This window comes from Anser cygnoides, chromosome 8 (assembly GCF_040182565.1).
Source record: "Anser cygnoides isolate HZ-2024a breed goose chromosome 8, Taihu_goose_T2T_genome, whole genome shotgun sequence".
Taxonomy (NCBI): domain Eukaryota; kingdom Metazoa; phylum Chordata; class Aves; order Anseriformes; family Anatidae; genus Anser; species Anser cygnoides.
This window is the reverse complement of record NC_089880.1, coordinates 27279523-27307513: the sequence shown is the minus strand read 5'-3', so window position 1 is coordinate 27307513 and position 27991 is coordinate 27279523. Positions and strand designations below refer to the sequence as shown.

At 39.7% G+C, this 27991-nt stretch overlaps 2 protein-coding genes across 2 annotated transcripts in view; both read right to left on the bottom strand.

Moving 5' to 3' along the window:
- Positions 1–17920, bottom strand: part of ZFYVE9 (zinc finger FYVE-type containing 9) — a 78735-nt gene extending 60815 nt beyond the window's left edge. The window contains exon 1 of the mRNA XM_067001573.1: positions 15622–17920. The gene's annotated coding sequence lies outside the window, so the exon portion shown is untranslated. The remainder of the gene's footprint in view (positions 1–15621) is intronic.
- Positions 17921–18071: 151 nt separating this feature from the next.
- Positions 18072–27893, bottom strand: BTF3L4 (basic transcription factor 3 like 4). The gene is made up of 6 exons (XM_048061942.2): positions 27739–27893; positions 26857–26920; positions 25855–25968; positions 23279–23480; positions 21415–21474; positions 18072–20486 (listed from the first exon to the last, which is right to left on the bottom strand). Exons 2-6 carry the CDS (start codon positions 26908–26910, stop codon positions 20440–20442), a joined length of 477 nt encoding a protein of 158 aa, XP_047917899.1. The 5' UTR covers positions 26911–26920; positions 27739–27893; the 3' UTR covers positions 18072–20439.
- Between the last annotated feature and the right edge of the window lie 98 nt (positions 27894–27991).

The window sequence follows — 27991 nt, the reverse complement described above, 5'->3', positions numbered from 1 at the left end:
AACATTATTTCTTATTTCTCTAGGAGCATCAGTTCATCCCGCCAGAAATGAGAAGGAAGCACTTAATGTTTATTCATTGATTCTGGTAGAACTTTGTGCTTTTCAAGCAGAAAATATAAGATACTCCCAATCAACTGAATCATCAATCCATGGGAGAACAGCTGATGAGATAAAAAATACTAATCAATCATATCTGGTAGTAGCATATTAATGGAGATGGAATTTATTTTCTCCCGTAAAGCATTCCTGGATAACCCCATCATGCTGTCTCCTTAGTGGTGTCATGCTTGTAAAGCACGGATGAGGAGCTCTCATCCAGTCCAGTGCACAATCACTATCCTCAAAACAAGTCTCACGAAACAGCTCCGACTGCTAAACATGCAATCTGCCTGACAAACAACAAGGAAATAAATTAAAGGATGATCAATATAGCACTTCATACCCTCTAGGCAAATGCATGCAAGCGCATAGGTTTTCCATCTACATATGTCTCAGAGTCCTATCACTACCAGAATTTTGATCTGCTTTAATCCCTCTACATGCAACTGTCACTGGAATTCAGCGAACACTGAGTGTTTTTACCTGAAGATCATAATTGGCTGTTCTGCAAGAAATCAATCTCATGAAAGCACGGAAAAAAAGAGTTAGAAGTGATGGGAAAAATCTCTACGAGTTAAGGTGATGAGGCATGGTCTCATGCTCTGTCCCCTCTCAGTATGTATGTGCATCTTGGATGCCACATGACTTGTTCCCAATGAAGATGATGTATCTGGAGAAGCAGGAACTCAGCAAAACTCAAGTTGCAGCTCCAGGCAGTTGTGATGCCAGATGCCTGAAATGAAAACAGGGAGACTGTCCTTCCTGTCTTCCAACTGTGCTCCCTCTGCTCGTGTTCAAACAGAAGGTATTTGGGTATGAATAGTAAAAAAAAACTACATGCAAACCAAATCAATAATCTTGGTCCCAAGTCCCAGCAAGCCTGTAAGACACGGATCATTTACTTTGCACATTCAGTGAGACTGATAGGTACAAACTCTGAAAAAAATATCTTCAGCTCTTTGTAGTACATCAGCCTCATGTCAGTGAGCATCTACAGTGTTGTGACAAGAAAAACGTGCTAAATAGTACCCCAGATGATAGCATGGACATTTTGTATTGATCCACCACTTCTTTTCTAAGTCTTTTACCATCTTTGCCCAGCTCTTTATGAGAAGATAACAAGAAAGAGTCATAAAGGACAGTGTATGGATGTGGGGACTCCAGCCTGCATAAAGGTAGGGAACTGGAAAGTAGGCGACAAGACCAAAGTTAGAAAGGTGAGGGGAAGCTGTGGGATGCCGTCCCTGAAGTGAGCGGCTGAGAGCTACAGGGTCAATACAAAGACGGATGTTTGTAGCAACAAATGTACATTGAGAGCTAGGAGTTACAGGCAACTGATACAGGATTCAAAATAATGCAAGAATAATCTATGAACAACAGTTATGGAGAAACAAAAATGTTTAAAGTACTTGACAAAACCTGCAGAAACTTGGGGGAAAAAGAAGCCTTCCAATGGTTTGAGTCTGTTACTAGATGGAAAAAGTAGAAATGCTAACAATAACACAGGAAGGCAGAAGAGCTCAATAAATATTTCTGGTCTGTATTTGGGGAAGAGCCAGATGATACACAAATATCGTATGATGATGATGAAATACATTCCATTACAACAGGCACTGAGGGGGATGTTAAACAGAAGCTAATAAGGCTGTGCATCAGCAGGTATAGATAGCTTTCATCCAAAAGTTTTAAAAGCACTGGCAGGGAGTATCTTTAGACCATTAATGTTGATTTTCAATAAATCTTGGAACGCTGTTCAAGTTCCAGAGCACTGGATGAAATATTGTACCGATATTTTAAAAGGGTAAACAAGGTGACAAGGGTAATTTCGACTTGCCAGCCTGACAAGAATTCTGGGTAACATAATGGGTCATTAGCTACATTACTTGATTAAAAAAGAATTAAAGGATGGAAACAAAATAAATGCAAATTAATGTGGAAAATAAGTCTTGCCAAAATAAATTGATTTTTTAATGGCATTACAAGTTTGGTGGATCAAGGTAAGTAGGTCTGTAAAATACTTGTTTTGGTAACTTGCAACATTTTAATTAAGAAACCAGAATGGTAGAGACTCATCACAGCATGTATTAAACTGTTCAAACTCTGGCTAACTGGCAGTTACGAAGTGGGGAAATAAGAAGTCATCATCAAAGAATGCGTTTCTGTGTCATACAGTGATTAGTTCTGTACTATACTGTATGGATAGTAATGGCTTTAAGGAAAGAATAAAATCATCACTTACAAAGTTTGCAAGTGATGTAAACAACGAGGATTAACAAATAACAAGTCACAACAGAAAGTATCTGAGACAGCTTGATAACAAGTAATATGCATTTCTATACAGCCAGATGTAACAACATGCACCAAAGAATAGAGACCATGATTATAGGATGGGGGAATTTGTGCTGTAACAAGTTAATGCTCAAAAACCTAGAGTGTCATCACATATAATCAGAAGCAAATGAGCAGGTGGTGCAGTGCTGTGGGCCAACAGGCTAATACAACCCTTGGCTTTATAAATAGAATATAGAATAATGTCTTTATTTTTTCTGGCACTAGTCCAACTACTCCCAAAATCTGAGAGCCAAATCCCTTAATTCTTTAACCGAAGCTGAAAATTAAATGGTTCGGAGAAGACCAGTAAGAATGATTTAGATGAAAACTGAAAACATTCAATCTACCTCCATGTGTAAAAAGAAGGTGAAGGGGTGACTCAATCACAGGTTTGAAGTACTTCCAAAATTCAGTGACTATGCTAAAGGCAGACTTATTCAGCTTCCCAGTAAGGTCTTTTACCAGTGAAGGCAATTAATTACGGAAATGCTTTAGAGAGGAACAAGTTAAATTTCCCAGCGCTGGGACTGTCAAAATGAAAACAAGGTGCTTTTAAAAACTATTTTTAACACATACAGGAGTTCGGTCCTGTAAGTCTGCTACCCATGAGACACAATGAGTTGATCACACCTGTAGATTCTGGTTGCTTGTCTATGCAGAAGTTGATTTCCTTGGGGCACTAAGAAGCAGCAACCTGTCATCCCCTTCAGCATCATCTGACACAGATCATGTGTCCCTGAGCACATGACGGGAGCAGCCATGTGGATGCTAATGTTTACATGGGTAGAAGGGATGAGTGTGCTTGTTCACAGAAGGCAAATCCTTTGAAGTGTATTGCATAAAAATGTAACAGTTCTCACTCGAGAAGCCTGAGACATGCATTGCTGGAAGCTGGGAACTCCTCAGAATTGTCACTATATGATTATCCTGCTACTCAGTTCTTTATCTGGCATCTGCCTCTGGCTGCTCTCACAAGCAGGATACTGATCTTTCTCATGCCAAGCTGTCTCTCTGGTCTCTGGGAAAGCTGACTCGCCCCTGATCTCTGAACGGAGCACAAGTTTTGGTGGGAGCAGAGAGTAGATGCGTGATGATAAGCTGGCATAGGTGCAGGAGAGGACAAGAGCCAAGGGAGAGAAGAACTGGAACACTTGCTACTAGAAAGTCAAAGACAGACTTGGGGAGGGGAGTATAGATGAGGCTCAGAACCTTTCCAGAATTTGACACGGATTCAGGAGGCTCCTGGACTGAACTTGTATCATCAAACGATCAGGAAACCTCACAGCAAAATGTTGATTACTTTCCCAGTGTAGTTCCCAATCCACATACTCAGCCTCTGACTGATACACGTGGTAAGTGGGGAAGGCCTGTGCTGTGAACCTAAGGGTCCAAACTTCTTGGATGACTGATTGTTTTATTCAGTTTTGTGGAATAACAGATTTTTTTTTCCCCATGCTGTTGCTGGTAACTGCTTGCATATCACTCTCTGACAGAAACAATACTGTAAACATTCATTACGACGACCACTGCTAACGGCGTGTTTAATGATCTCTTATCTAGTTTCTACTGTAAAAACCATCTCCTGATTACACCCATCCAAAGACACCAAGAGACCTTCAGTGAAGATTACAATGTAATGATTTTGCCCTCTAGTGGCTGAATGACATAGCCCAGCTCCTTTGGAGTCTGTCTTAATACACCTTTATTACATCACCAGCCTTGAATCTTTAATTTTCTAAATTTTATGCAGGGTTCACCCATTACACTCAAGTACTACCTGCACCAGAACAATCTAAATCAATAAAAATGCTTGGCTAAACATCCTCAGAAGGCTATATTAAGGTTAACTCAGTACTTAGTGAGTCATGCAATAATGCCACTAATACCCAGGCACTTAATTAACCTGTGATGCATTTTCCACCAGATGTGATTTAATCTCTAGAAAAGAAAAAGACCTGCTATATCACCATCTCAGTGTGTGGGTCAATTTAGAGTCATTCTATCCTTATTCTGTCTGGTTTAAATTTTAAAAATATCATGAATTCTTAGGAGAAATAAAGATGACATTTTAATCCTTTCCAAAAGTACGCTCTCATAGGTTATACATTTAAAAGGGAACATAACTGGTTTACTAGTTATGCTGGCTACATCTTGAAACATTCATCAATTTTCTCTCCATATTTCTGACACTGGCCCTGAGGCTTTAAAAGATCTGTCTCTGTATCTGTGTTAAACTTCTGTGAGAGCTTAAGCAAGGGTTTTGGACTTTAATTACATCTTGATTTTTTTTTCTTTTCTCCCCCTCTGGCACCCATTTTAGTTTATTAGCCTAAGCTTCATAAGGAAACAACACATTTAATTAAATTGTTTGTCTTTCTCTTTTGCTCTCTCTGCATATCTTTAGGATCTCTTGGCCAATTTCTGCCTCAGCTGAAAAAGTTATAAGTCTCAAAGGAAATTAAGTTCATACAAGTTTTGTGGCAATCCACAGGCAGGCATAGAGAGGGTGAGCCGAAGCAAGTTGAGCTGTTACATATTCAGTGTGGCAGCAGCCAGCTTGTTAACAGTCAGCGTGTGCTCCGGCTGCTCAGACAGCACACACACCCCACCACATTACTTACTCCCAGCGTATGCTGGCGTGGCCTCGGAGTGTCACAGTGAATTTGGAGGAAGCTGAGGTCGTTGTGGTAGAGAGGATCATCATGGACGTGGCAGGGCTAGTGTTAGTGCAAAGAAGAGATGAGAGTGAAGACACAAATCCCTGTGCAAACAGGATTTATTTTTCCAGTATTCACGACAACAGCTTCTTGAGGGTTATTATTTGGACTCTGTAATTGAGATTGAGATGTGATACTTGGATTATTTGAAAGCCTCTGCTAAGCAAGAAGTCAAATTAAAGGATTTAGTAGACCCTTTTAATGAGGAAACAATAAATATTTGGATCATTTCATTCTCATTGTTTATTTTGCTATTCATCTGTATTTGGAAGCCCTGGAAAAGCTTAAGAAGCTTTCTGATTACATTCCTGGTCTGGCCAGAAGCTGGAAATGCCTTTAATGAATACCCACGGGGTTTGGGTATTCATGAACATGTTCCAAATGAACATGTTTGTGCTCACTAACAAAAAAAAGCCAGGATTTTGAATCGGGAGAAAAAGGTTCTTGTTCAACTTTGTAGCCGACTTGCTGAGTGACACTTAACCCATCTGATCCTCTTCCCTTGTGTGTACAGTAGAACTAGTTGTATGCACAGCATGAGTAAGTGATGTATGAGGCCACATCAAGGTCTGTAAAACCGCTTTGAGAGTCTCCTATGAGAAGTGTTATGATGATGATTACATGAAAAAATTTCATTTGGAAGATACAATGTCATCACCTAAATATGTGCTTTCTGGTTCACCAAAACAAAGGACTCTCGAGATTCAAAAATGGACAGAGTTCGAAAGATTAACTTCATCTTCCTAAAACGCTGAGAAACATGCATTTCCCATTTGAAGATCTGAAAACACTTTACTTAGAGTTGAAACCTGTTCGTTCCCTCAGACAACCTGTTCTGTATCACTCAAAAAATACATTTAAGATTTTGGACTAGAATCATAAACTCCTGATTTTACTTCATATCCCATCTATCTCAACTACAGCATTATTTAATTTCCGCAATTATATAAAGTCTTCCATCTTTCAAAGGAATAATGTTGGAGCTGTGCCAGAGGATGGTGGAAAGTAGGAGAATTGAGACTCTCATTATTTGGACAGAGGTTATAATCCATGCCCAGTTGGTCTAAAAATTGCCTTAATCGTGGGATATTGATGGAGGATGAACCAGTGTATCTCACAGCTTCTAGAAGGAATTTTCTGAGTTGTTGATAGACTACTCTAAAAAGCCATATACACTTTTCCATACATGCAACAAGCATACCATGCTTCATGGCCAACATGAAGCACAGCGGTGAAGAGCAGGTGATTTTTTAACGTAGAATCTCCAAAACCGTACCAGCTTACAAGCTCCTAAAGTAGGTCTACATGAAAACAGTCTCAGGCATTTGTGTGGGCTTCAGTGAATGTAGTCTGGGCTCGACGCACTCACTCAGAGACGCAAGGCTTACCCAATATGCTAGCTGAGGACAAACTACATCAGACGCTTCAGAAAGGAATTCCACCAGCAGAACAGTAGCACAGAGGATGTTTTGTGGAAGATCTTTGAATGATTGTTTTTGTGAACAGAAACCCGGTCCCCCAAATATCAACACTTTAGATGCAAGGAAAATTCTAAGGACAACGCAGTTTTAGAAAAAAAAAACAGTTTGAAATTGACTCAATTTTAATTACATACAGCTACAGAATAAAAATATCTCAAAGTGAAAAATCCAAAACTGAAAAAATAACCCATTATTAAGAATGTTGACTTGACATCTTTTGACATTAATCTTTCCTTTTGTTTCTTCCAACATAGCTATATACTCTGACCAAAAAAGTCATCTTTTTCTTACAAGTTTGATATACAAATTAAATCAATTCATTGTTGTACTTATCAAATATGAATGGACACGTTTTATTCAGAAAAAGATCTAATCCTTTTCAAATCTTGTTTTTACCTGTGTGATAGCTTGTAGCAGTGAGTACCATGCACTAATTGTGGTATTTTGAAAGTATTTTCTTTCATCAACTCTACATGCTCTATCGGGCAATTTAAGTTAATGCCCATAGTTCTCATATGGGAGCAATCAATTTTAATTTTTTGACATAATCCTCTTTTCTGTTTATTTCCAAAATGTTCCTTCTGATAACTCTCTGTTTCTGCAAAAATCTCTTCAAATCACAAGTTTTCCTGCATCTTTATATAACGTTTATAACATTTTCAGCTTCTAGATCCTCAGCTGTATCCTTATTGACAAGCTAAAGGCTATGGCCAGAGCTAAGCATGCAGCTACATATTTTGATCAGTTTTGTTTGATTTTTTTGCTTGAAGGATGCAAGTTATCAAAAGTATAAACCTTGATATAGATTTTTTTTTTCTTTCAAAGTTTATGAACAGGATTTAATCTAATAGGTACTTATGAATTTATCCTTTAGGTCTTTCTGGATTCAAATGAAGAGCTGGGTTTTCTTTAGAAAGGAAAAGAACAGAAGCTTACTTGAGAGGAAGTGGTAGATGCAGTTGGCTCATTGTTATCTTAAGCATTTCCCTTCTTTGTTGTACTAGAGATAAATTAATAGCTGCTATGCATGGACACGCATGACTCTCAAGTTCTGGCTCATGATTTCTTGTTATTACATATTTGAAGGCATGACTTGAAGACAAACTCCAGCAAAAGGGATTTAATTTTTGAAGGAATCTGGCAGACGCTTTTGCAACATTGTCTTGGATAATTTGCTGTTGGCATGTTTATATTTTCCACCATACTTCTCCTTATTGCCAGATTCATGACAGATGGTGCAGTGGGCATCAGAACCACCATCCTTTATGCATTTTTAAAGCAAAGTCTTTTAAAGAAGAAAAGCTTGCACAACTGTGCTGCAGATGCAGGTACATCTTCTTCTCCCCTTGAACAATTTAGGAATATGTCGCTCAATTTCAGCCGTGCTTGAAAGAGGCAACTGGTGACTGCTGTAGGTCACAAAGTCACAAACGACTGCCCCTGCTGAGGGCACAGCAGAGAAAAGGCAGCTACTACACATTCCTTTAGCAGCAGGGGGCTTGTTAGTCAGCAGCGTGTAGGTCTAGACTCCTTCAGAAGGTTAATTCTCCCCTTTCAGAACTGCCATGGGAATATGGTGCCCATAACTCAGGGGAAAGGCACGATGGAAGGCAGGTAGTGAAGGTGATAGTTAAAAAACATGGATTCCTCCTGTCCCATCATTAGTTCTTTGAGCAGCGAAACTGTTCACACGCACAAAAATTTGTATAAGTACACCCTAAAGTATTCAAGGCATTAATGAAAATCCAAAGCATCTTGTTCATTTCAATTGCTTCTCCACCCACATTCTTCATTGAATTAAAGGATATCCTACACGCGCTTTTGTTTCACTTATTCCCTAAAGATCATTTCATCACACACCAAGCAACGATCTTCAGCGTACTCAGAGTAACTTCGCAGTCAGAGCGTTCAGCATTATGATGTTCCTGGCACAAGGGATGTTATTAAAGGATTTAAGAGACGAATAGACTGCAGATTTCCCCAGGGCAAGACATCAGAAAATGGACATCAAAAGAACCTGGCTCAAAATGCAGCGGGCATTACCAGCTTGTGGCAAATCCCACTCATCTCTGTACAGTAATGCTGTCAGGCTGCGTTAGGGATGTGTCTATCCCGGAATACCCCTGTAGAAGTGTTTGCTTACCCAGTGAAAGCGCTCCTGTTCAATACCAGCCCCTCTAGTTCAAGCCAGCATAATCTTCATTAATCAAAAATACACTGGGCCAAATCCAGCTACAATCATAGTCAAATCTGCAATATCCCAAAGCAAACATGACACAGGCTATACAGCCATCAAAATTACCTTTGTTTTCTCCAGTCATAAACCCAGTCGGACTGCAGAAAGAACCATGCAGATCTCCGAACATGTGAGTATTTCTTACAGGAAGTGTAGTTTGTCACACATTGCACGTCATCTTCACAGACCCCAACAGGATGACAGGCCCGTGACAGGATTTTTTTTAAACTTCTATTTCCTCTTTCACCAAGATCTCATTGAGATTGATTTTCTTACAGCTATTTTGAACCATGAACAACAATTCTTGAGTAGGCACTGAGGAAGGAGAAGCACACATGATGTCACCACCTGAATTATTATGCTAGGACATAAAAATAGTTCGAAAAGTAGCATGACCAAAATTACCATATCGTTTAATTACAGCCTACTTTCATGACAGGCCGTCAGATAATTAACAGTGTCAAAATGCTGAATTGCCTCCAGCTTCTACATGCTTTGCAAATGACATGGAAGTCAACTTTTTAAATAGCAACAGCTTAACTGAAAATGTAAAACCCATAGTGAAATACTTTGAAAGATGAAGCAGTCAGCTGAACTGACATGAAATTCCCTGCACCATAAATTCACTAGGGAAGACAGTTAAAATCCACTTAATTTTCTTTCTGAAGATCACATTCACGTGAGGATATTTTTGTGTTAAGAACTATTTTTCTGAAATTGATATCTTTTTAAGAGTTCTAAAAAAAGGAGCCATAAGTGACTGTTCTGTCCAGCTATGCACATGGCCTGGTTCCAGCACTGGCACCTTCCCTCCAGCCTGCCACAATACAGGCAAGCATAAAGCAGAGAAAGGCTGAAAAAGGTGGGGTTTTGTTGATGTTTAGTTTTTCTTTTTTTCAGAAATAACTCACCTTCCCTGATTGCCAAGTAACACATACGATACTAGAGAAAACTCTCTGTAGAGAGAGAGGGGAGGATATTTGAATAAACTTGGGAAGTGATACACAATTATGTTACCCATTTATCATTAGAAATTAACATAGAATAAAACAGTGGTCCCCGATCATTTTGTGGAAAAGGGCCTCTGGCCACAGGTGACAACTGGCCTTCCTGGCCTCCGCTTACCCTCCGCAAACTCTCAGCCAGTGCCAGGAGTACCTGTGAGAGGTGAGAGCAGAGCCCAAGCATGCAGACTCCAGAAGCACGGAGTACAAAGAGCACCCCTCCTTGTCCCTTGGACAAAAACAGGGATGGGGAAGGCAGTAACAGAAATTCTCTTCCCTTGAAGCACACCTCAGCTGGCATAATCCCCCCATGCAGCAATGTCAGTTCGGCATCACCTTAGGCATTTAGTTCTTTTGCAGATCCCCTTTTCTTTTCCCTCCATCATTATCACTGCAGCACGCAGGCCTACCTCCTTGTTTCATATTGCCTTTTGAACTCCTTGAAAGCTGCTTTCCTCCCCATGCCACTGCTCCCCACATCTCTATACAGCAATCTCATAATTGGCACCAAATTCCTTATTCTCTTTATTGGACAAAGTTAAAATAAATGTTTTTTTATAAAAATGATAAAATAAGCTTTGCATAAATTGTAGCAAAGCAAAACAATAGTGCTAACTGCACTGGATAGACAACTCATGCCTGAACTAGCCATCAAAAGATAAGAACAGTGCCCAAATACAGAATCAAGCTCTCCTTTGAAGGGTAAGAAAGAGAAAAAACGTCTTGAAACTGAAGCGAAAACAGTACAGCCTCTCTCCTTCATTCTTACTTTTGTAAGAAGATGATTCCTTTGTTGAAGAGCCAGAAAGAAAAGTTTTGACTTGTTTCCCCAAAGGAAAGCGAGTGCTTAACATTGAGAAAACTGATGAGCAAACATCCCCTCCCATAGCTTGCGAAAAGCTGAGCACCTTAGTAATAATGGAGAGAATCCTATCTCTTGGATGAATAAAGGAAGCAAGCTAACACTAAGCCAGAATTTTATGTCATATGGTAACAAGGGAACATTCACGTCAGGTAGAGTGCTTGAATAATAAAGGATAAGGCTACTAGAAAGCAATCTGAAAATACAGGAGAAACTGCGGTGGGTGGATTCATAGCTTCATGGTTGTGGCACTGTCCAGGTGATCAACAAATTGACAGGTAGAAAAGATGACTGGATTGAACTTCAAGATAACTCAGGTGTGGGACCAAGGGGAGCTCCTTCGGCTTGTAATTTATGCAATAGGCAAAGGGCTTCAAATACTAGAAAGCAATGAGTGAGCTTCTTAAGCTGAGTTCAAAGTGGTCTCTATAACTAAAGTCTTTGATCAAGAAATTTGTTTAGTAAAAATGCCATTTAGCATGGCAAGCTGTGAAAATTAAAGCTGACCAGCAAACAAGAATGATTCATCTGGCCAGGATGAAAAACACCTCAAAGCAATTTTCACAAAATGGGGATTGTTCAACAACTCTAGCTCTGTTCCAAAGGGAGTATGTGTTAGATGGATCCTGCTAGCTGTGTCCTCTTGTGCTAGGACACTATTGCTCTTTTTCCCTGCAAGGAAGCCCTGAGCCCTGCACTGACATTTTAAATTACTGAAAACTAGTTGTTATTAGCTTGACTATACCTTAAATTATAGGCTCTCCAGGGAAAGAACCATCTTTTACTCTGTATTTTTACAGAAAGCAGTGTAAGAAGGAATTAGCATCCAGTAAGGCATATTACACAATATGATGATGCAATGTTAAGAGCGCATTGCATTCTCCCCTGACCAGGTGTTTAACTAGACAATCCCGGAGATACAAGCATTAGACCAATAACAACTGGAATGGCATTGGCTTCCACTAATGGTGGAAGATATCCCACAAACTGCAGCTGCACCAGCTCAGTAAGTGCTTTGGATACCAGCCTGTGCTATTCCCCCTTATTCATGGAAACATACCTACAATTCCCACTTGCCAGGAGTGACATTGAACTCTATGGACTGAGGGAGTCAGGAAGCCAGGAAACATTGCCATATAGACACAATATCACAGAAAAACTGATTGAGTAAAAGCAACAACGTCACTGCTGCCACTGTACAGACCTCCATGCTGAATACAAGTCACTAGTTATTCCAGGCAAGTTGCGTTGCAACCTTTTTCCTGTTAGTTCATTTCTTTCACTAGTAAATATGAAAACAAAAGCCAGACACATGCTAGTCTTGACCATGTCATTTATTAGGTCAGCAGTGATGGCAAACAGGGAATCGTTCAGTCTTATCACAGACAAAGCCCACCACTAAATCACATCGAAGCGTACACGTGGAGAGAACATTTACAGTGACACATGCTCCTTGCACTTCTCTAATGAGCTTCGTGGCCCTGCTTGAACCATCCTGTTCTCCTCCTAGCAATGTTCTGACTTCACAACAGTGTGTGGCAACTCCCTGCTCTAGCTAAAGGACATTGCTTCACTAGGTGTAATTAGGCCTATACAAAACAGGCTTATTTATGCCTTGCTAAATCACATGATTGGGATTGTGTGAAATGCGGTGAGTCAGAGCACTTTGGAAGCCCTGCCCAGCTATTTCCTCATCTCAATGAGAATACAGTCTGTAAACTGTTCGGGCTTATAACTAAAAAGTCAGTCAGATGAATATCCTAAATTTGCTAAAAAGGCTGGTACTTTATTTCAAACTGCCAGAACCCTTGCAAAATAATTTTGCCTGTATTTGCTGCTTACATTATGGCTTTTTACAATAATTGGTAAGTACACACTAGGTTTTTTTTAGCTAGAAGTTTGGTAGTACCAATAAAAGTATTTGGTCCTTGGATAGAAGTTTACCCTAATGTAAGAAAGGTCCTGTGAGATCTATTGCATAAGAGTCATCTGGATAAGCAACTGTAGTACAATTCTATTTTGACCATAAATGACTGACAAAAAAATGTCCAAGGATATAGAATGTTTGTCACAATGTTTTTCAATAGAATAATGCATAGTAAACTAATAGTAAATACATCAGGAAGCTGCTTGAGGGGGAGAGGAGCAGGAAAAAAAGTACTCTTTGTAATCTGTCATTTATTTTAGCTTTTACCAAATTAGGGAGACGTTCTGAGCATAAAAATCACAAATATTTTTGCTGTAACAGGATTATTTAACTACAGTAGTAACAACTGTTAAAGCTTGGCTACCTGCACAATAAAAACAATGCGTTAATACTTCCAACAGCTATTTTCTGTGTGACTGTTTAGAAGGTTAAGACTAATTAAAGATAATTATTTCATCACCTCTCTCATCTTGGCTTATCTAAGCTAACACAGAAGGGCAAAAATTTAATCAAGGCACATATCATACAAAAATCTAACACGAATTAATGCTCAGAGAAACTAATACCAAAAAGGATGTCTCATCATGTTTATTCGAGGCAAGTGAAGTCTTGTTCTGAATGGCTACTTGTTCGTCTGCTCTTTCCTATCAAATACTGGTCATCCCAAGAAATTAAAAGCCAAGAAGGCCCCAGCAGTCTGAAAGTTTTAACACGTCCTGTGATGTCAGGCAGACCAAATTCAGCAGCTGCTTCTCAGGAAGTACTCACAGCAACCACAGAGAGAGAAAGATGACAAAGCAGTTACAAAGGAAGATGCACTTGGTATATACATTCTTGATGACAGGACTGTGAGCCGTTGAGAAAACGCTGTAAGACATTGAAGCCTTATGGCAGTTTACTGCAAATTCGGACTATTTTGCAGATTAAAACCAGAAAGAGAGAATGCACGGGAAAGTTTCTGCCAGTTAAGATGTCAATGACATACCTCTGCTTGTTGCCACAGAGCAAGCAATCCTGCTCACAGAATTCACAAGTTTTCAGTGACCAAGCCTGCACTATAAAAAAAAACCTTCTATAATTTAAGAAAATCATCAGGAGAGAACACGTACCACTAGAAACAATAGCTAGATTATCCCTTCAAATTCGACTTGTAGCCTTTAAAAGAAAAGAACGGATGGAATATTTTTTAATGGAAAATCCATTTCAAGGTTTTCAGGAGAACCGAGCTGGAAAATCACCATGTAATGGGATAAACTACTACAATTTCAGAGTTGGAAATGGCCAACGTGATTTCTCGGTGCACACTGCCAATGAAAGCAATTCTGCAACTCAAAGGGCGGGAGAGATAAAGGTTATAATATTGCTGTGTTCAAATGTTAATAATTTACAACACAGAAACCACGGGGCAGGGAGGAAAGTGACGCAGAAAACACTAGAATATGTAATACATTCCCTGTTTTTCAGAAAACTGCTATTTCTTTTGTGTCAAAACAGAAGTCTCAGCAAAGTACTCAAATGTCCAGCAGCAGATTGTGAGAAATCCTGGTCTTCCAGTCAAGCTAAGGAAATCAGGCTGTGGGAGACTTAAGGACTATTAACAAGGGTTACTTCCCTTGTAAGAATTATTTTAATCCCTATTTGCTTTCTTTCAGAAACATGCAAAAATGCAAGCCATTACTAATTACAACTGCCACTCAGTCTCCAGAAACAGAACAAATGCTTTAAAATGACCAGAGAAGGAACTTTAGTTGCATCATTATTCCCTTGAGACTGTGAAAATGCTGTGAGCAAGTTACAGCTATTTTCGATTAAAGACCATGTGTTAGAAACCCATTTGAAACAAGATCTCATCAGAGACGGCAATTTTTTCTGAAAGTCCACATTGAAAGCTATTTACTGTCTGAGGTTTTCAATGAACAGGAACCTGCAGCATGAATTGAAACTTCAACAGCTTGCCCCAGAAAAATCACTTTTCACTTTTTACAAAGTCATGCAAAATGGGCACGAGGGGAAGGCCGCGTTTGGGTGCCGTGGCTGCAGAGCAGGGGGATGGCTGGGTCAGAGGGTGGCTGCGGTAATGGCACACTGAAGCCACGTGCTGCATTCAGCTTGCCAGCCCACATTGCAGGCACTGCCTACACATTACCAGTTTGCCAGCACTAACCTCCTGTTTCACAATTAAAAGTTTAAAAATAAGCTGCAAGCTATGGAATCTGACCAGCTCTGTTGCCCAAGGCATCAATATGGTAAATCCTTCCTTTCTTCCCAAACTCACTATGACCCTGGCAGCAGCACTGCAAGCTTCCCCATACTGCCTCACCAAGAGAAGCCTCAGAAGCAGAGCAAGCAGCAGCAGCATGGAAAAAGGCTAGCTCAGTGTGCAAGGCCCATTTATGTGATGGCCATCTCTGCCAAGCCTTCACAAAAGGACTCAATGCAGATGTTCTCCTTTTAAAGGAAGGTTACCATTTATTTCAGAGAGTCAAAGCTGGCCATTTATCAAATGGCAAGGCAAAGACGACCAAAGCAGACCCTGTACAGACAGCTTCTTCTGCAGGCAGCTGCTCCCCGCAGGAGACCGCAGGCTCAAACACTGCCACCCAGGTGCGGGATGGAGTTTCACAAGCTGGCTAAACCAACCTAAGCAAGCTGTCAGGGCGAGGAATGACCAAGCTTTTGGCATGTGCTACCATGCACGTACTACCATGCACAACTGTGTGGTCAGCTTTAACAGTCAGCTGAGCTAAAAAAACTATTGGAAACTTACAAAAAAGTCATTTACAACCAGCCAAGCTGATCTAGGTGACCTCTCAGATCACCTACTGCTGCTGGCGCTTGAGAAAGTAAAGCGAGGCAAGGGCTGCCTCTCTTGCTGGTTTGGAAGCTTGGTACAGGCCTTTCATGAAACTAGTCCTGGCATGCAAAGGTGCTGACAATCTGTTGAGATTTTAAGCCTTCACTTACCTATGTCTGGCAATAATTTGCATCGCTTGGAAATTTCCAACTTCATATGGCCTCAAAGTCAGATCTGATTTTCTGAAAATGTAGTTTGTGCAACATTTCCCAGTGTCTGGAGAAAGCTGGTCACATGGCACTGGCTCTTCTTCTTAACTGTCTGTTAAGTTGCATCAGATCATCTAAAAATACATCAAATACTTTCTAATATTACTTTCTGACAATAAGGAGTTACTATAGCTGCTGCAAGCATGTTGCAAGAAAGGGTGAGAGGTCACCTAATTCTTATTCAGCTAGACATACACTGGAAAGCCTTGGAATATGATTTTTTCTTTAAACTTTTGCCTTTGTTGATACCTTATCAAAAATACTGAACAACTTTTAAAGCCTCAAATGAGCAGGTAATCTCCTTTTACTCCAAGGATGCAACAAATTTAGCACAGTTATTAAATCCATCCACAATGGGGAATTCAAAGAAGCACTAATATCTGAGAACCTGATAGATACCAGCTTGCAAAGAGAAAATTGTGCCTGAGCAAGCTGTGGTTCTGTTGTTTAGTGAGAGGGCATTTAATAGGACTGACAACCCCCCAAACAGTATTGTTTACCATGTAGAAGTAGCTTTTTGTAACATCTGTATAGACATAGCTCTTCTCTGAAGAGCCATCTCCATTTTATATTAATTTACATACTACATTCTTGTATGAGGAAGAGCGGTGCTCCCAAAATGAAGGCAAACCAAGGCACTGTAATATGTGTAAGTTTGTTTCTTCTTGCCAAACATACAGTGCCAAAGTCCAAAATAAAAGCCCAGTTCCCAATAACCCTATTCTAGACATGACCCCAAGCTTCCACCCAAACATACCAGCAAGACCGACTTTAGAGTTAGTCTCTTCACTTGCTCTGCTTGGCTAACTGAATTCTTGTCTGGCACTGCAGCCCCCACGTTTCTGAATAAATCCATGAAATTCTTCAGTGTCTGCAAACTGGTCTTTGAAAAGGGGGAAAAATAAAAAAATTACTTGATGGGAACGCAAATAGTTGAATGTGAATAACCATTCCCTGTACTTCTGCAATCACTTCCATAAAGCTGCTATGGCTGTTGTGATGTGCTTCTGTTTCCGCATCACTTCATTTGCTCAATTACAAAACATGGATCATTTAATCAGTGTAATCCTGATCTCCAGAATGATCTGGCCACTTTGCTGAACAAAACGCTACTGTCTTCAAATAATACAATGATGCTAATCTTAAGGGCCAGTGGAAGAATTCTATAACCCAAGTTCACTTACAGTGCATGGTTTGTTAAGCCCCTGCATGTGTCCCTTCCATCTGGAGCAGCACAGGCTGACTGCAGGGAAAAACAGGAGAATTCCTCACTGGGAGACTCTTTAGTAGAGACATGAATTCAACACTCACATAAAGCACAGATTTACCATGCTGTTTTATAACTGCCTTGGTTCTTTCCTGTAAAAAGCAATGCGCTGGTCAATCAATACACTGCTCAGTAACCAAATCACTATTAAAACCGTCAGTGCCCAATTGGTACATATTGAATCCAAAACATTATTTGTGAAGATGGTGGCAGAAGGGATTTCATGAACAACTCCTAGTTCCCGTGGAAAGTTGACAAATAGTAGGGAATTAACATATTTCAGTAGCAGTTCTGATTTCACCCTTACCAATTCTATGCACTCTTCAATTAATCCTAGACAACTTAGTCTACGAAATTGTCAGAAGTTGAAGAAAAATGTACTTGAACCCTATTTCTCCAGTCTGCTGTATATCAAATGTTCTGTTATCAACTTCTTCCACCCTACCACTGCTTTTCTGCAAACTCATTCTGTCACCAAGCACTGCACGAGGAATCCCAGCACTCAGTACCAAGTTTCCAGCACCACTGACTGAGTTGTTCTACTGCCATCTGTCATTCACGCACATCTTTTCATAGAGCAAATGCACAAGTGTTCTACAGACTTGCTCTTCTGCCTGAGGCCAGTCAGTCCCAGGTTTCCTCTTCGTAAACTAGGGAAATACACAGACCTAGTGGCAGTCATAGTAGAATACCAGTGTTTGCAGTCTTAAAAGTTTGCCAAGTTCTCGATTCTTTCAGTCTTCTGTAATTCAGCTTTCTCACATACAGTCCAAGAAGTTTTAACCTAGACTCTGCTTTCCAATACTATTTCCAAATTATTACCAAGATCTTTAGTATGTCAGTAACTTTATCAATATCTTTAATGTCAACAGCATTAAAGTAGTGAGCAAGTTCACTACAGAAGCCAAGCAAAGAACATTTTAATGCACCACCTGTCCACCTTATTGTGGGGAATTTTTACTGTAGCAACACTCCCCCATCACTACACTTCATAACTCTGCATTTCCATCAGCATGTACAAACACTGAGTTTACCATGAAAAAATATGAAGAAAAATAGTTTTTCCCACAAGAGCCTCGATGGGTTAATTTTAATTAAAATCAGTTTAATGATTGATAAGCTCTAGTATTTCCAGCAGCAAATCATAAGTGGTTGACTGTTTTCAGATACAGTGAAAAACTGAAGATAACGTAACTACATAAGCTAGCATATTTAGTTAGTTTACTGCTTGTCAAACATATGAAAGAATGACAGTTTAACATGTAAATTCTCATGACGACCAAGAGCAAAAATTAAACAAATATTTTGTAAGGATCAGGAAATTTACCTATACAGAAGTTTACCAAATCCAATGCTTACTCTTAATCTCTCACAAAATTACTTCCAACATACTTCCTACATCAGAAACCAACAAGCATGAATTTTCAGTATCTGATTAGTATTTGAGAGAGAGGGGGACATCCCATACCACAAACTCAGTACGGTTGCTACTTTGAAGTGCTCTTCACTCGTGCCCCTTAAGCAAATGGCAGAACACCGCAAATACCTGTTTCCTAGTATCCTTCATTTGCTCTTTGAGCTTGCAAAGGAAGCAAAAGGCAATTCAGTGTGCCTGCGCATACGTTAATGAAGAAATCTCTTCCTTATAAACCGAAGAATCTGCAGCCGATTCAAGGTTAGCCACACAACAGACCAATGTTCCATTCAACACTGCAGAGAAAATAGGAGAATGGATATATGGGAGTGTGAAATCCTAAAGCTCTAACAGGACCTTCCCTAAACCTGCATGTATCTTTGTCAGGAGCTGTCAGCAAGGAGGCCCTGCTGTTCAGAACAGCAGCTGCATCCACCAGTTGTTCCTCAGCTACTGCTGGTGGGAGGATGAGACAACATACAAGAGGGGACGTTTCCTCTTCTGTACTGCTATTTTATTTTGTAGCAAGATCCATGTAGCATATAAAATAACAAAGAAACGAACAAAGACCTATAAAATAAATTGAGGAGTTCAGATGACAAACCACTACAGCTCTGCTTTCATGGTTTTATGATGTCGTCACCAGGACTCATGTATTGTTTACCTTGTACTTTTACAGTTTTCTAGCCTATGAACCTACATAAAAAGCTGATATGTTCCAATTAAGCCATAGTTAACTGACAGATGTAGAAGGAAAAAAATGGCTTTCTTAAGCCACAGCTGCCCTCGACACAGGTTACAATGATGTCTAACTACACTAATGCACATTACATTACAAGAACCTTGAAAGAGCCTCTGAGAAAACAGGTTCACATTAAGCATCTTAAAGGAAGGTCATAAATACTGCACTGTAACAATGGTACCTCCCAATGTTCTCTTTATGCCCGAGGAACATGTGTCTTTTTAGTAAGGTACTACGTAGATGACAGCAAACCCAGAGGTAGGTTATAGGCAAAGGTAAAATACAGGCAAAAAAAATCCCTTTAGAGCTAGTCATTGCACAAACTGCCCAGCAGGAGGCAAGGCAAGATGTCAACAACTCTTTCCTCCCACCTTAAACGTTGCTCACATGGTGCATCTAATTTCTGGTGACAATGGATCATCAGCTGCTAGTAAATGCAGTCATGCCAAGAGAACAGCTTGAAGTTATTCAAGCAAAAATCTGTTACTGTGCAAAACTGGTTCACTGGACTATTACCAACTAGACCTCCGAGTTTCATAAGTGACCTGATGGTAGAAAACTAAGGGATCTGTTTTCCTTTTGACGTGATATACTCTACACAATCAACAGGAGAACATACAGCTAAGTGTGTGGAAGGAGTCAAAGTTGAGAAAGGAAAAAAAAATAATCACACTTTTCTGGGACTGAGTTTTCTTTTTAAAAAAAGTTTCTGTACCAAACAAGCTGATAAAATAGCTCGTCCAAGGTATCATCTGGGATCAACATAAGGCTGATAACAAATACCGTGTACATTTCAACATAGATGAAAGACATCTGAAAGTACAATAGTTAGAGCAAATTAAACCCCAATTTTAATGGTGTAAAGCCTTCAGGTCACAAAATGCGGACAGAACTTATCTTCACTGCCTTCTGTGCACTATTCTGTGATAATCAAAAGTAACAATGTTGAAGATTCGTTTTATTTCTACTTCCAAAATAAAAGGGGGAAAGGTTAAATAAGTGTTCTCCAATTTGTTCTCCACTATATGTACACCCACACACATACACACACGCACATGCACACACCCCTCAAACTGCACTGACATTTCATTTTGACCAAAAGAGTAGATCTTGGGAGTAAGTGCAAAATGCAAAATCAACTGACAGAAAATGCTGAACAAACAGCATCATAAAAATACAAAATATTTATATTACTGAACTATTAACAGATGATGTTCTCTGTTTCTTTAAAACTTTGGAACCACATAGCTGATTTCTTAAATCTAGTCCATGCCAGCTTCCAGAACTATTAATGATTTAGTTAGCTTCATTCTTTGATGCTTCATCAAAATTTTCTACGAGATCTGAAAGAGATGAAGATATTTAATACAGTAATGCCCAGTAACGACGCCTTCAGACATTTAGTGAAAAATGCATGTAATTATATGAAATGTTAAGTGGTTCTCAACTATACTCATGCACGCTTTTTAAGGGAGGATTTCAAACTGCTCTAGAAAATAGAGTTTGTATATATTCAAAGAACTAGACATGCAGGAACACTCAGAAAGAGCTTAAGTTCTAACATCGAGTAACATCTGATTTTCAGAGGTGCTCTACTATATGCAGTTGAGTCTTGAACAACGGCCACTCTTTAACAACTGTCTGAAGCTATGCACCTATTAACTTCTGTACTCCAGCAAACAAAATTTTGAAGAGACCTGTACATTTTTAGGTAAGGTCAGAAAAATTAAGCGCCAGAGCAAAAGAAATCAAACATCTGGGTCACCAACTCATTGTTTTAGCTAACACACCATACTGATGATGCATACAAGAGAACGTGGTGATTTATAGAGTTATCAATTGACAGATTAACAACTTAGAATTAACGTTTCTCGAGAAGCCAATAAATACTGACAGAAGCTTGATTTCTTCTACTGCAGAAATAAGAGTCCCCACCCCAAACCCTGATTTAAAGACACCCTGACCACTATGCCAATCACATCATTTTACAGATATTCCATTTTGCAGCCCTAAAGCCCTAGTTGGGTATTTAGACCACCTGTTCAACCTCCCTGAAGGTATTTTAAGTTGTTTCTACCTAAGAATTAAGCAATTTGTGCAAGGCAAACTACTTTCAAAAGCTGGAATCCAGAGTCATCACTACTGCAATGCTGCCCAGTATATGAAGCCTGCCTTAGCAAATGAGTAGAATAATCACATCAAGAGCTAAGTACTCAAGTGCGTGAATTGAGTATTTGTACATCAAACAGATGTGTATGTTCATGTGCCTACCTGGGACATCATCATCTTCTTCATCAATATCTTCAGATTTTGGTGCTTTGCTGTCCAACACTGTAAAAAGAAAACTGGTGCTGAGTTCTCATTGTACAGAGTTACTACAACCACACAACAACAAAAATACATAACATACAGGTGAAAATAGAAGGCATTCCCTCATTCCGAGAAACAAACATAATGACTGGGTATCAACAGTAATCAGCATGATTAAAAGGTCCACTTGTGAACATTCTTGTATTAAAGTATTAACACTGACATTTTCAAACGCCTAGGCATATTAATGCAGAGCTAACAAAAGATCAAACGATACAGAAAAACCCCAGTGTGACTAAATCTAACTGAAGCCATGTGTTTTAATGTAACAATAACATGCCACCAGTCCAAGGCCAACATATCACATTATTTGATTTCCTAGAGGCCACAACTGTAAGAAAAAGTATTTCCACATCAAGGGTCCTGTATGAAACCTATTCTTCCGTAAGTCATGATGAAACTTGGGACCATGTTACACGTAATCTGGAGAAATCCAAGAACGTAAAATAAAAAGAATTTCTTCACATTGGTCCACTTAATCCAAAACTAGCTTTCTGTGCTACCTAAGGAAACACATTAAGAATTTATTGGTACTGAGGTTGTAATAAAGAAGTATTATTATGATTACCCATCTTTCTACCTATTAACACTAGTAAAATAAGAAGGAAGAATTACTTTCAATTAAACTCTGAATATGAGATATAGATGAGATTGAAATTACTGATTTAGAAGAAATAGATTAGTTTGTTGAAACTATTAAACCAAATAATGTACTTTCTAACTCCCAAGAGGGACAAGTGCAACACATTCAATTACAGTCCTTTTAATGGCCATTTCAGTTACCATTCAAGACAAAAAAAAGTCGAAAAACTGTTTTTCGTATTTATAATGTCCAACTTCACTGGGGCTTGATATTAAGAATTAATTTTGGCAACACACATGAAACATGAACTCTAATATGGACTTAAAATGAGAAGCATACCTATTCCACAGTCAAAGAAAGCTTTTACAAACACTTACCAAAATCAGACTGATTACTTGCATGCTTTAAAATACTCTTGTATTCCAATTTCATGAAATATGCTATTTAAGAATAAACTCCCATTTATTCTTAAAATACAAACTTGCTTAGAGAGAATAGCTGAGACCACTACAAATCACATTACAGTGGTCCCTCAAGAAGAAGATATTCTAACCAGGATTCTCTCCAGGCTCCGGTACTTAGCATCAAAATTACAATACAATATATATAAAAACAAATGCCATATTTTTTGTGTGTATATATATATAAAAAACAAACCATCTTCTGTGGTTTTAAAATGAGTAGAAAAGGAATCACACTGGAAGATTTGATTTTGAATTTAGAGTGTTGTTTTTCTTCCAAATGGAATTCCAAAATAGAAGATAAAGGACAAGTTTTCTTCCTCTGTATCCACAGTAAAAACATTTTGTGGAAGAAAGAAAACGGACCTGGTACCCTGAAAAAGAGAACCTGTTGAGATTTTCTGTATGAAAACTTAAATTACTTCTGTTTTGCTAAGTATTTTGTCACATGCAGTTGTGTGCCTGGAATTACAACATGCCTGACTTACCAGACTTTAATGTTAATTTTAAATGAGGGCCAGCATATACACAATCTTGAAACATCAACAAAAATTTGATTATCCCCCCATCACATACTGTATGTCCACAACAGTGGCCAATAAATAAAACCAAGTAGGTTTTTGATTGCTTTTATGTTACGTGTTGTTACTAAATTTGGGTTGAAGTTTCAACACTGCATGTATTCTCTAAATCATCAATGAAAAATTCCAAAAACACCTACCTTGTCTTGGGAATTGTTCAGCTAACTTCCTGAGACTTGTTAAGCTGTCAGCACCAAGCTGGCTTAAGATGCCTGGAAGCATTTCTGTGATCGGTTTAGCCTCTGCATGACCAGTAATTGCAAAAGTGTTGGCAGAGAGGGATGCCTGAACCTTGGGGTTGTTGAAGTGAATAACTGTTCCATCATCTTTTATCATGTTCACCTGTTTAAATATATAAATAACATTTACCAAAGTGTTGCAGCATCTTGCTGAACAAGCACAATAAATTAATTCAAAACTAGATTTAAATCTTAAAATATAAAGAAAATACAAAACTAGTACTCCTAGAGAATATAACCACAGGTAAAGTACCTAGAATTAACTTCACCTGAATTGGAAGTAAAATGAGTTAGTTGTCTAGAAAGGGCTCACACAGTGTATGAAAAGTCTGAATTTAACTGCTATGATTGTCTTACATATTTATCTGTATAGTAAGCAATAAATATACAAAGGCTTGTGTGTTATCATACAGTCCACATATTTTTGTGGAAGGCAAAAAAATATATACAGGCTATTAGCCTTTAAGGCATAAACCAGTTATTATTAGGACTGTCTAGGGAGAAGTACCTCCAACTCTGCACTAACTCTTTAAAAACTGAAGCCCTAACAAAAAAGCTTTGCCTTATCAGTTTAAGACACTGCCATTCACAGCTATCTGTGTCAGCTACCACCAGGAATATGTTATTGTTTCTGCAGCAGAATTGGCAAAGGCACAAGATTCACAATCTGGCCTCTTTGCTGAAACTGCCCAATGCAAAGACTTCCACCTCACATCTCTTACAGTGTTCTAGATTTATAAATTAGCTGCACTGGAACAGGTTTCTGTGCCCTCCTAGAAGAGTCATCACAGAATTACTGAAACCAAGCACAATGTACAATGATTCTGCTCCCCTTGCCTGGTGCTCTGAATTACCAAGAATTAAGTTTTACAACCACTTTCAGTTCTTACAGCAGCCTGTTTTGGCTCCTACAGATGAAGTTTATTCTGTGGGGTTTTTTTTTTTTGAAGAAGGGAGAGTTAAAAGCTTTTTTCTTCCTGGGCATGACTGAGCTATGGTTATGCAGAAAATTTTATCTGAAGAAAAAAAAGGAAGAGTTTTACTCATCCAAAGGAACAGCTGTAATGAAACTCATGAGTTTTATGATGCTGTTTTTAGTAGAAGTTACAGGGAGAAAAATTGGGGGATTAAAGAACAAATCTAAAACATAGATTTAATGTACTCAACTTTGAAGATTAATAGCTGTTTTAAACAGAAAAAAATAAACAGAAAAAACAGGAGTCACCTTCCTGCAAGACTGAGGGAAAACGATAAAAGCTGTAAGGAGTCATCTTATTTAAAATCCTCTTCCAACCAAAACAAATCACAAAAAAAACCAGTCTGCCTTCTCAACACTACTAACTTCCCCAAACTCTATTTGCATAGGTCAGTTTGGGTCTTCCTGAACAGTAATACTGTAATTATATACCTAGCTATCAAGGTAGAAGGATTTTGGATAATCTTCCTTCACATCAACACATTTTAAGTCTTAATAACCGTGTCTGAATAAAGATCTTATATTCTGTGTAAAAAGAAAGAACAAGGACTGTTTGTATTTGTATAGCACAGCATATAAACATCGTAATTCAGTCAGCCAAATTAAAGTGTTTCTGCAGCAGAGGTATGAAAGCTTACAGGCAAACCAGGCTTCCATACTGAATCTGTATTTGCCTTTGGAGGAGAGATATGCATTAAGTGACCTCTGGAGAAGTCTCGCAACCCTGCTTAAATTAATTAATCACAGATTAAATATTATGCTTCTTTAACCACGTACTACAGTAACATGGAGCTCACAGTGAAGTAACACCTCCTCCCCCACGTATGAGCATCACACTCTCTACAGCACTATGGAAGTCGTTTCTATTCCAGCAAATACTTTATATGGAAAAATTTATACACACAGAAAATACTTAGGGAATACCTGAAGCCTTTGTGTTCCTGCTTTATATAACAGAGAGGCTGTTTCTGTCGAGTTTTGCTAGTGTTGTAAGAAATATCAGTCTCCAGTAACTTCCACAAACAAATCTAGTTTATGTTCATGCAATAAAAGAACCTTCTTTTGATAATGCAGACTTGCAAGTTGTTACTCCAAGCATTTTGATTCTCTACTTTATGTTCTGCATCACATAACTCTTTCTTTAGATGTCCCTGTGCAGTAAGATGTACTTAACACTTATATTAAAATTAGGCAATTGATTGCATAAAGTTAAGAATCAAGGGAAGTTTTGTTTTGCAATTAATGCAAAAGACATACATTACAAGCAGCTTACTGGCTTCTGTGATGACAGTCTGGCCAGAAACTCTTCCCTTTTCTCTATAGATATGTACACATCAATGTAAATGAGACCAAAAAAATTAAAGTAACTTCACCTATCAGTAATCACACCTGAGTCTGAGGGGAAAACTCATTAAGAAAGAAAATTAAAAACACAAAACCAACACCAAAACAACATAATGAATTTTATTTCACACAAGAAACATTTATTTTCTCACTATACCTCTTCAATGCCAGCAATGTTATTTACTGCCAGTTTTTTGAGGGAGCTCTGAAGTTTTTTGTCATCAGCTGTTGCCGTTCTGTGCACCACCTTCTTCTTTCTGCGAGCTGTTCCCTGGAAGAGAATCAAGAGAACAGTCAGCAACACAAACTCTCACAACACTTGAAATTTAAGTCCTCTCACAGTCCAAGCAACATCTCTTTAAGCTACGAAAAAGCTCTAGTGAAAAATGTTTCTTGTCTTTCTTCCCTTCACCTACAGTTTTTGCTGTCAGTCTCAATTTTGAGATTTTTCCTAAGCATGAGAGACAAGACGACACTGAAAAACAGCAGTATTTTCTCTTTCCACAAGTTGGATTACAAAAATACCATTTATTATTAAGCAACATAAAAGAATGTTTTCTGAGAACTTTAGTTTGTCCAGGATGAAACACAAATACAGTGATTTTAAAACACTTTTGTAACTACTCAGTTTATGTTTTTAAACTGTTCCAGATACCAATGCTGGAATTCCTACTTTGAAAACTTCTGTACAATCCCTCCAACACCACGATCTGTGGTTAGGAAACAAACGCCCACATTGAACAACCTATATTGCTTTTTTGTCACATTAGCTATCTGCTAGCTCAGAGAAAACAAAGAGCTCAATTACAAGCCCTAGAGTTGATACAAACAAAGCAACTTTCCAACAGAGAGAAGACAAAACTGGAAAAACCAACAGGTAAGCTTAGCTTGAGCTTTCACAGGTCACAACAAGTAACAAGGTTTAAAAAGAGGATACACCCTGGAAACTACTCATCCAGCAGCTGTGAGCTAAAAGAAAACTGCATTTCAGGTAAACAGTACTATGATCCAAATCACGTTACAGGCCTTAAAAACACAATTTTGTTAAAGCATATATTTTCCCCCTCCTGGACTACGTTTTGAAAAAGGAAATTTTAAAGAGATTTCTCTTTTAACATGTAAGTTACAGAAAATAGTGCATCGCTGGTGCTTTTCTTACCTTTCCTCCTATTCGGACCTGAGCTTGAAGCTTGGCCAGTTTTTCTTGATTCATAGTGCTGCGTCTAAAGAATGAAATAGAAATACAAATTAGCTGCTAAAACATTAAGGAAAAACCTCAACAGAGCAGGGCAAACGAACAAAAAAGCTTTAAAGCCGCACCATCTAAATAGCACAAAGCAGTGCAGCAGCAGCTTGTTTAGCTGAAGCGCGTATCACAATGAAGCACGCCAACACATTTCACGTTACATCAGTTCGAGGTATTAGCTGCAAATTTCCAAGTGCAGCAGTTTATTATTTGGCTGAACTACTCAGACGAAGATCAGCACGTAGAGCACAACTGCTTCAAGGATCGCACCTTTGTGCTTAACAGAGCCCAGGGAGCGAGACTCATCGCCGAGCTGCCTCGCGTGCTATTTCCATATAATGAACCCCTGCTACTTGCAGCTGATGCCCGAGCTGCCCACCCAGGGAAGTCCGCGCACTGCCACAGCGATCCCTGGCAGCTCCTCTCCCAATTCAATAGCTGGGAACTTTGTCAAGTGGGCTCCCCCGCGGGCCAAGCGTGACCTTTAAAGGCTAAGAGCTAAAACACCCGGAGCGGGTGCAAAACCCCCTCAGGGCGAGGTGCCCACCTCGCGGGCCTGCCCCAAGGAGCCCTCAGCGCTCCGCTGGCCGCGGGGACGCCCCTGGGGCGGCTGCAGCGTGCCAGGGACGGGCAGAGCCCGCAGCACCGCGTCCCGGCCTCGCTTCCCCTTCCCCTCCCCGAGGCCGGGCGGAAGGGAAGGGGCCGGGAAGAGGCCGGGAAGAGGCCCAGGCGCCGCCCGCCCGATGCCTGCCGAGGGCGGCGGAGCGGGGCCGGCGGGCGCGGGGCGGTTCTCACCTGAGCCCGGCGGCCCCTCGGCGGCCCGACACGCGGTGCGCACAAGATGGCGGCCGAGGAAGGAAAGAGGGGCGCGCAGAGAAAGGAAGCTTCGCGCCACGTGACGGCGCGAGCCCGCCCCGCCCCCGCCCGGCGATTGGCGACGGCTCCGCGTGGTATTTGCATGGCGAAGGTGGGGGGGGGGGGGGGGGGGAGGTGCGCCCTGAAAGCGGGGCCTGCTGGGAGTTGTAGTCTGCTGCGGAGGGGGCGCGGC

Bases quoted from the DNA above. Each gene is read 5' to 3' on its own strand.
- BTF3L4 (XM_048061942.2), bottom strand. From the start codon at position 26,910: ATGAATCAAGAAAAACTGGCCAAGCTTCAAGCTCAGGTCCGAATAGGA. The intron at 25,969-26,856 runs GTAAGAAAAGCA...ATTCTCTTCCAG, and splicing joins AGGTCCGAATAGGAGGAAAG to GGAACAGCTCGCAGAAAGAA. The intron at 23,481-25,854 runs GTATAGTGAGAA...ATATTTAAACAG, and splicing joins ACATTGCTGGCATTGAAGAG to GTGAACATGATAAAAGATGA.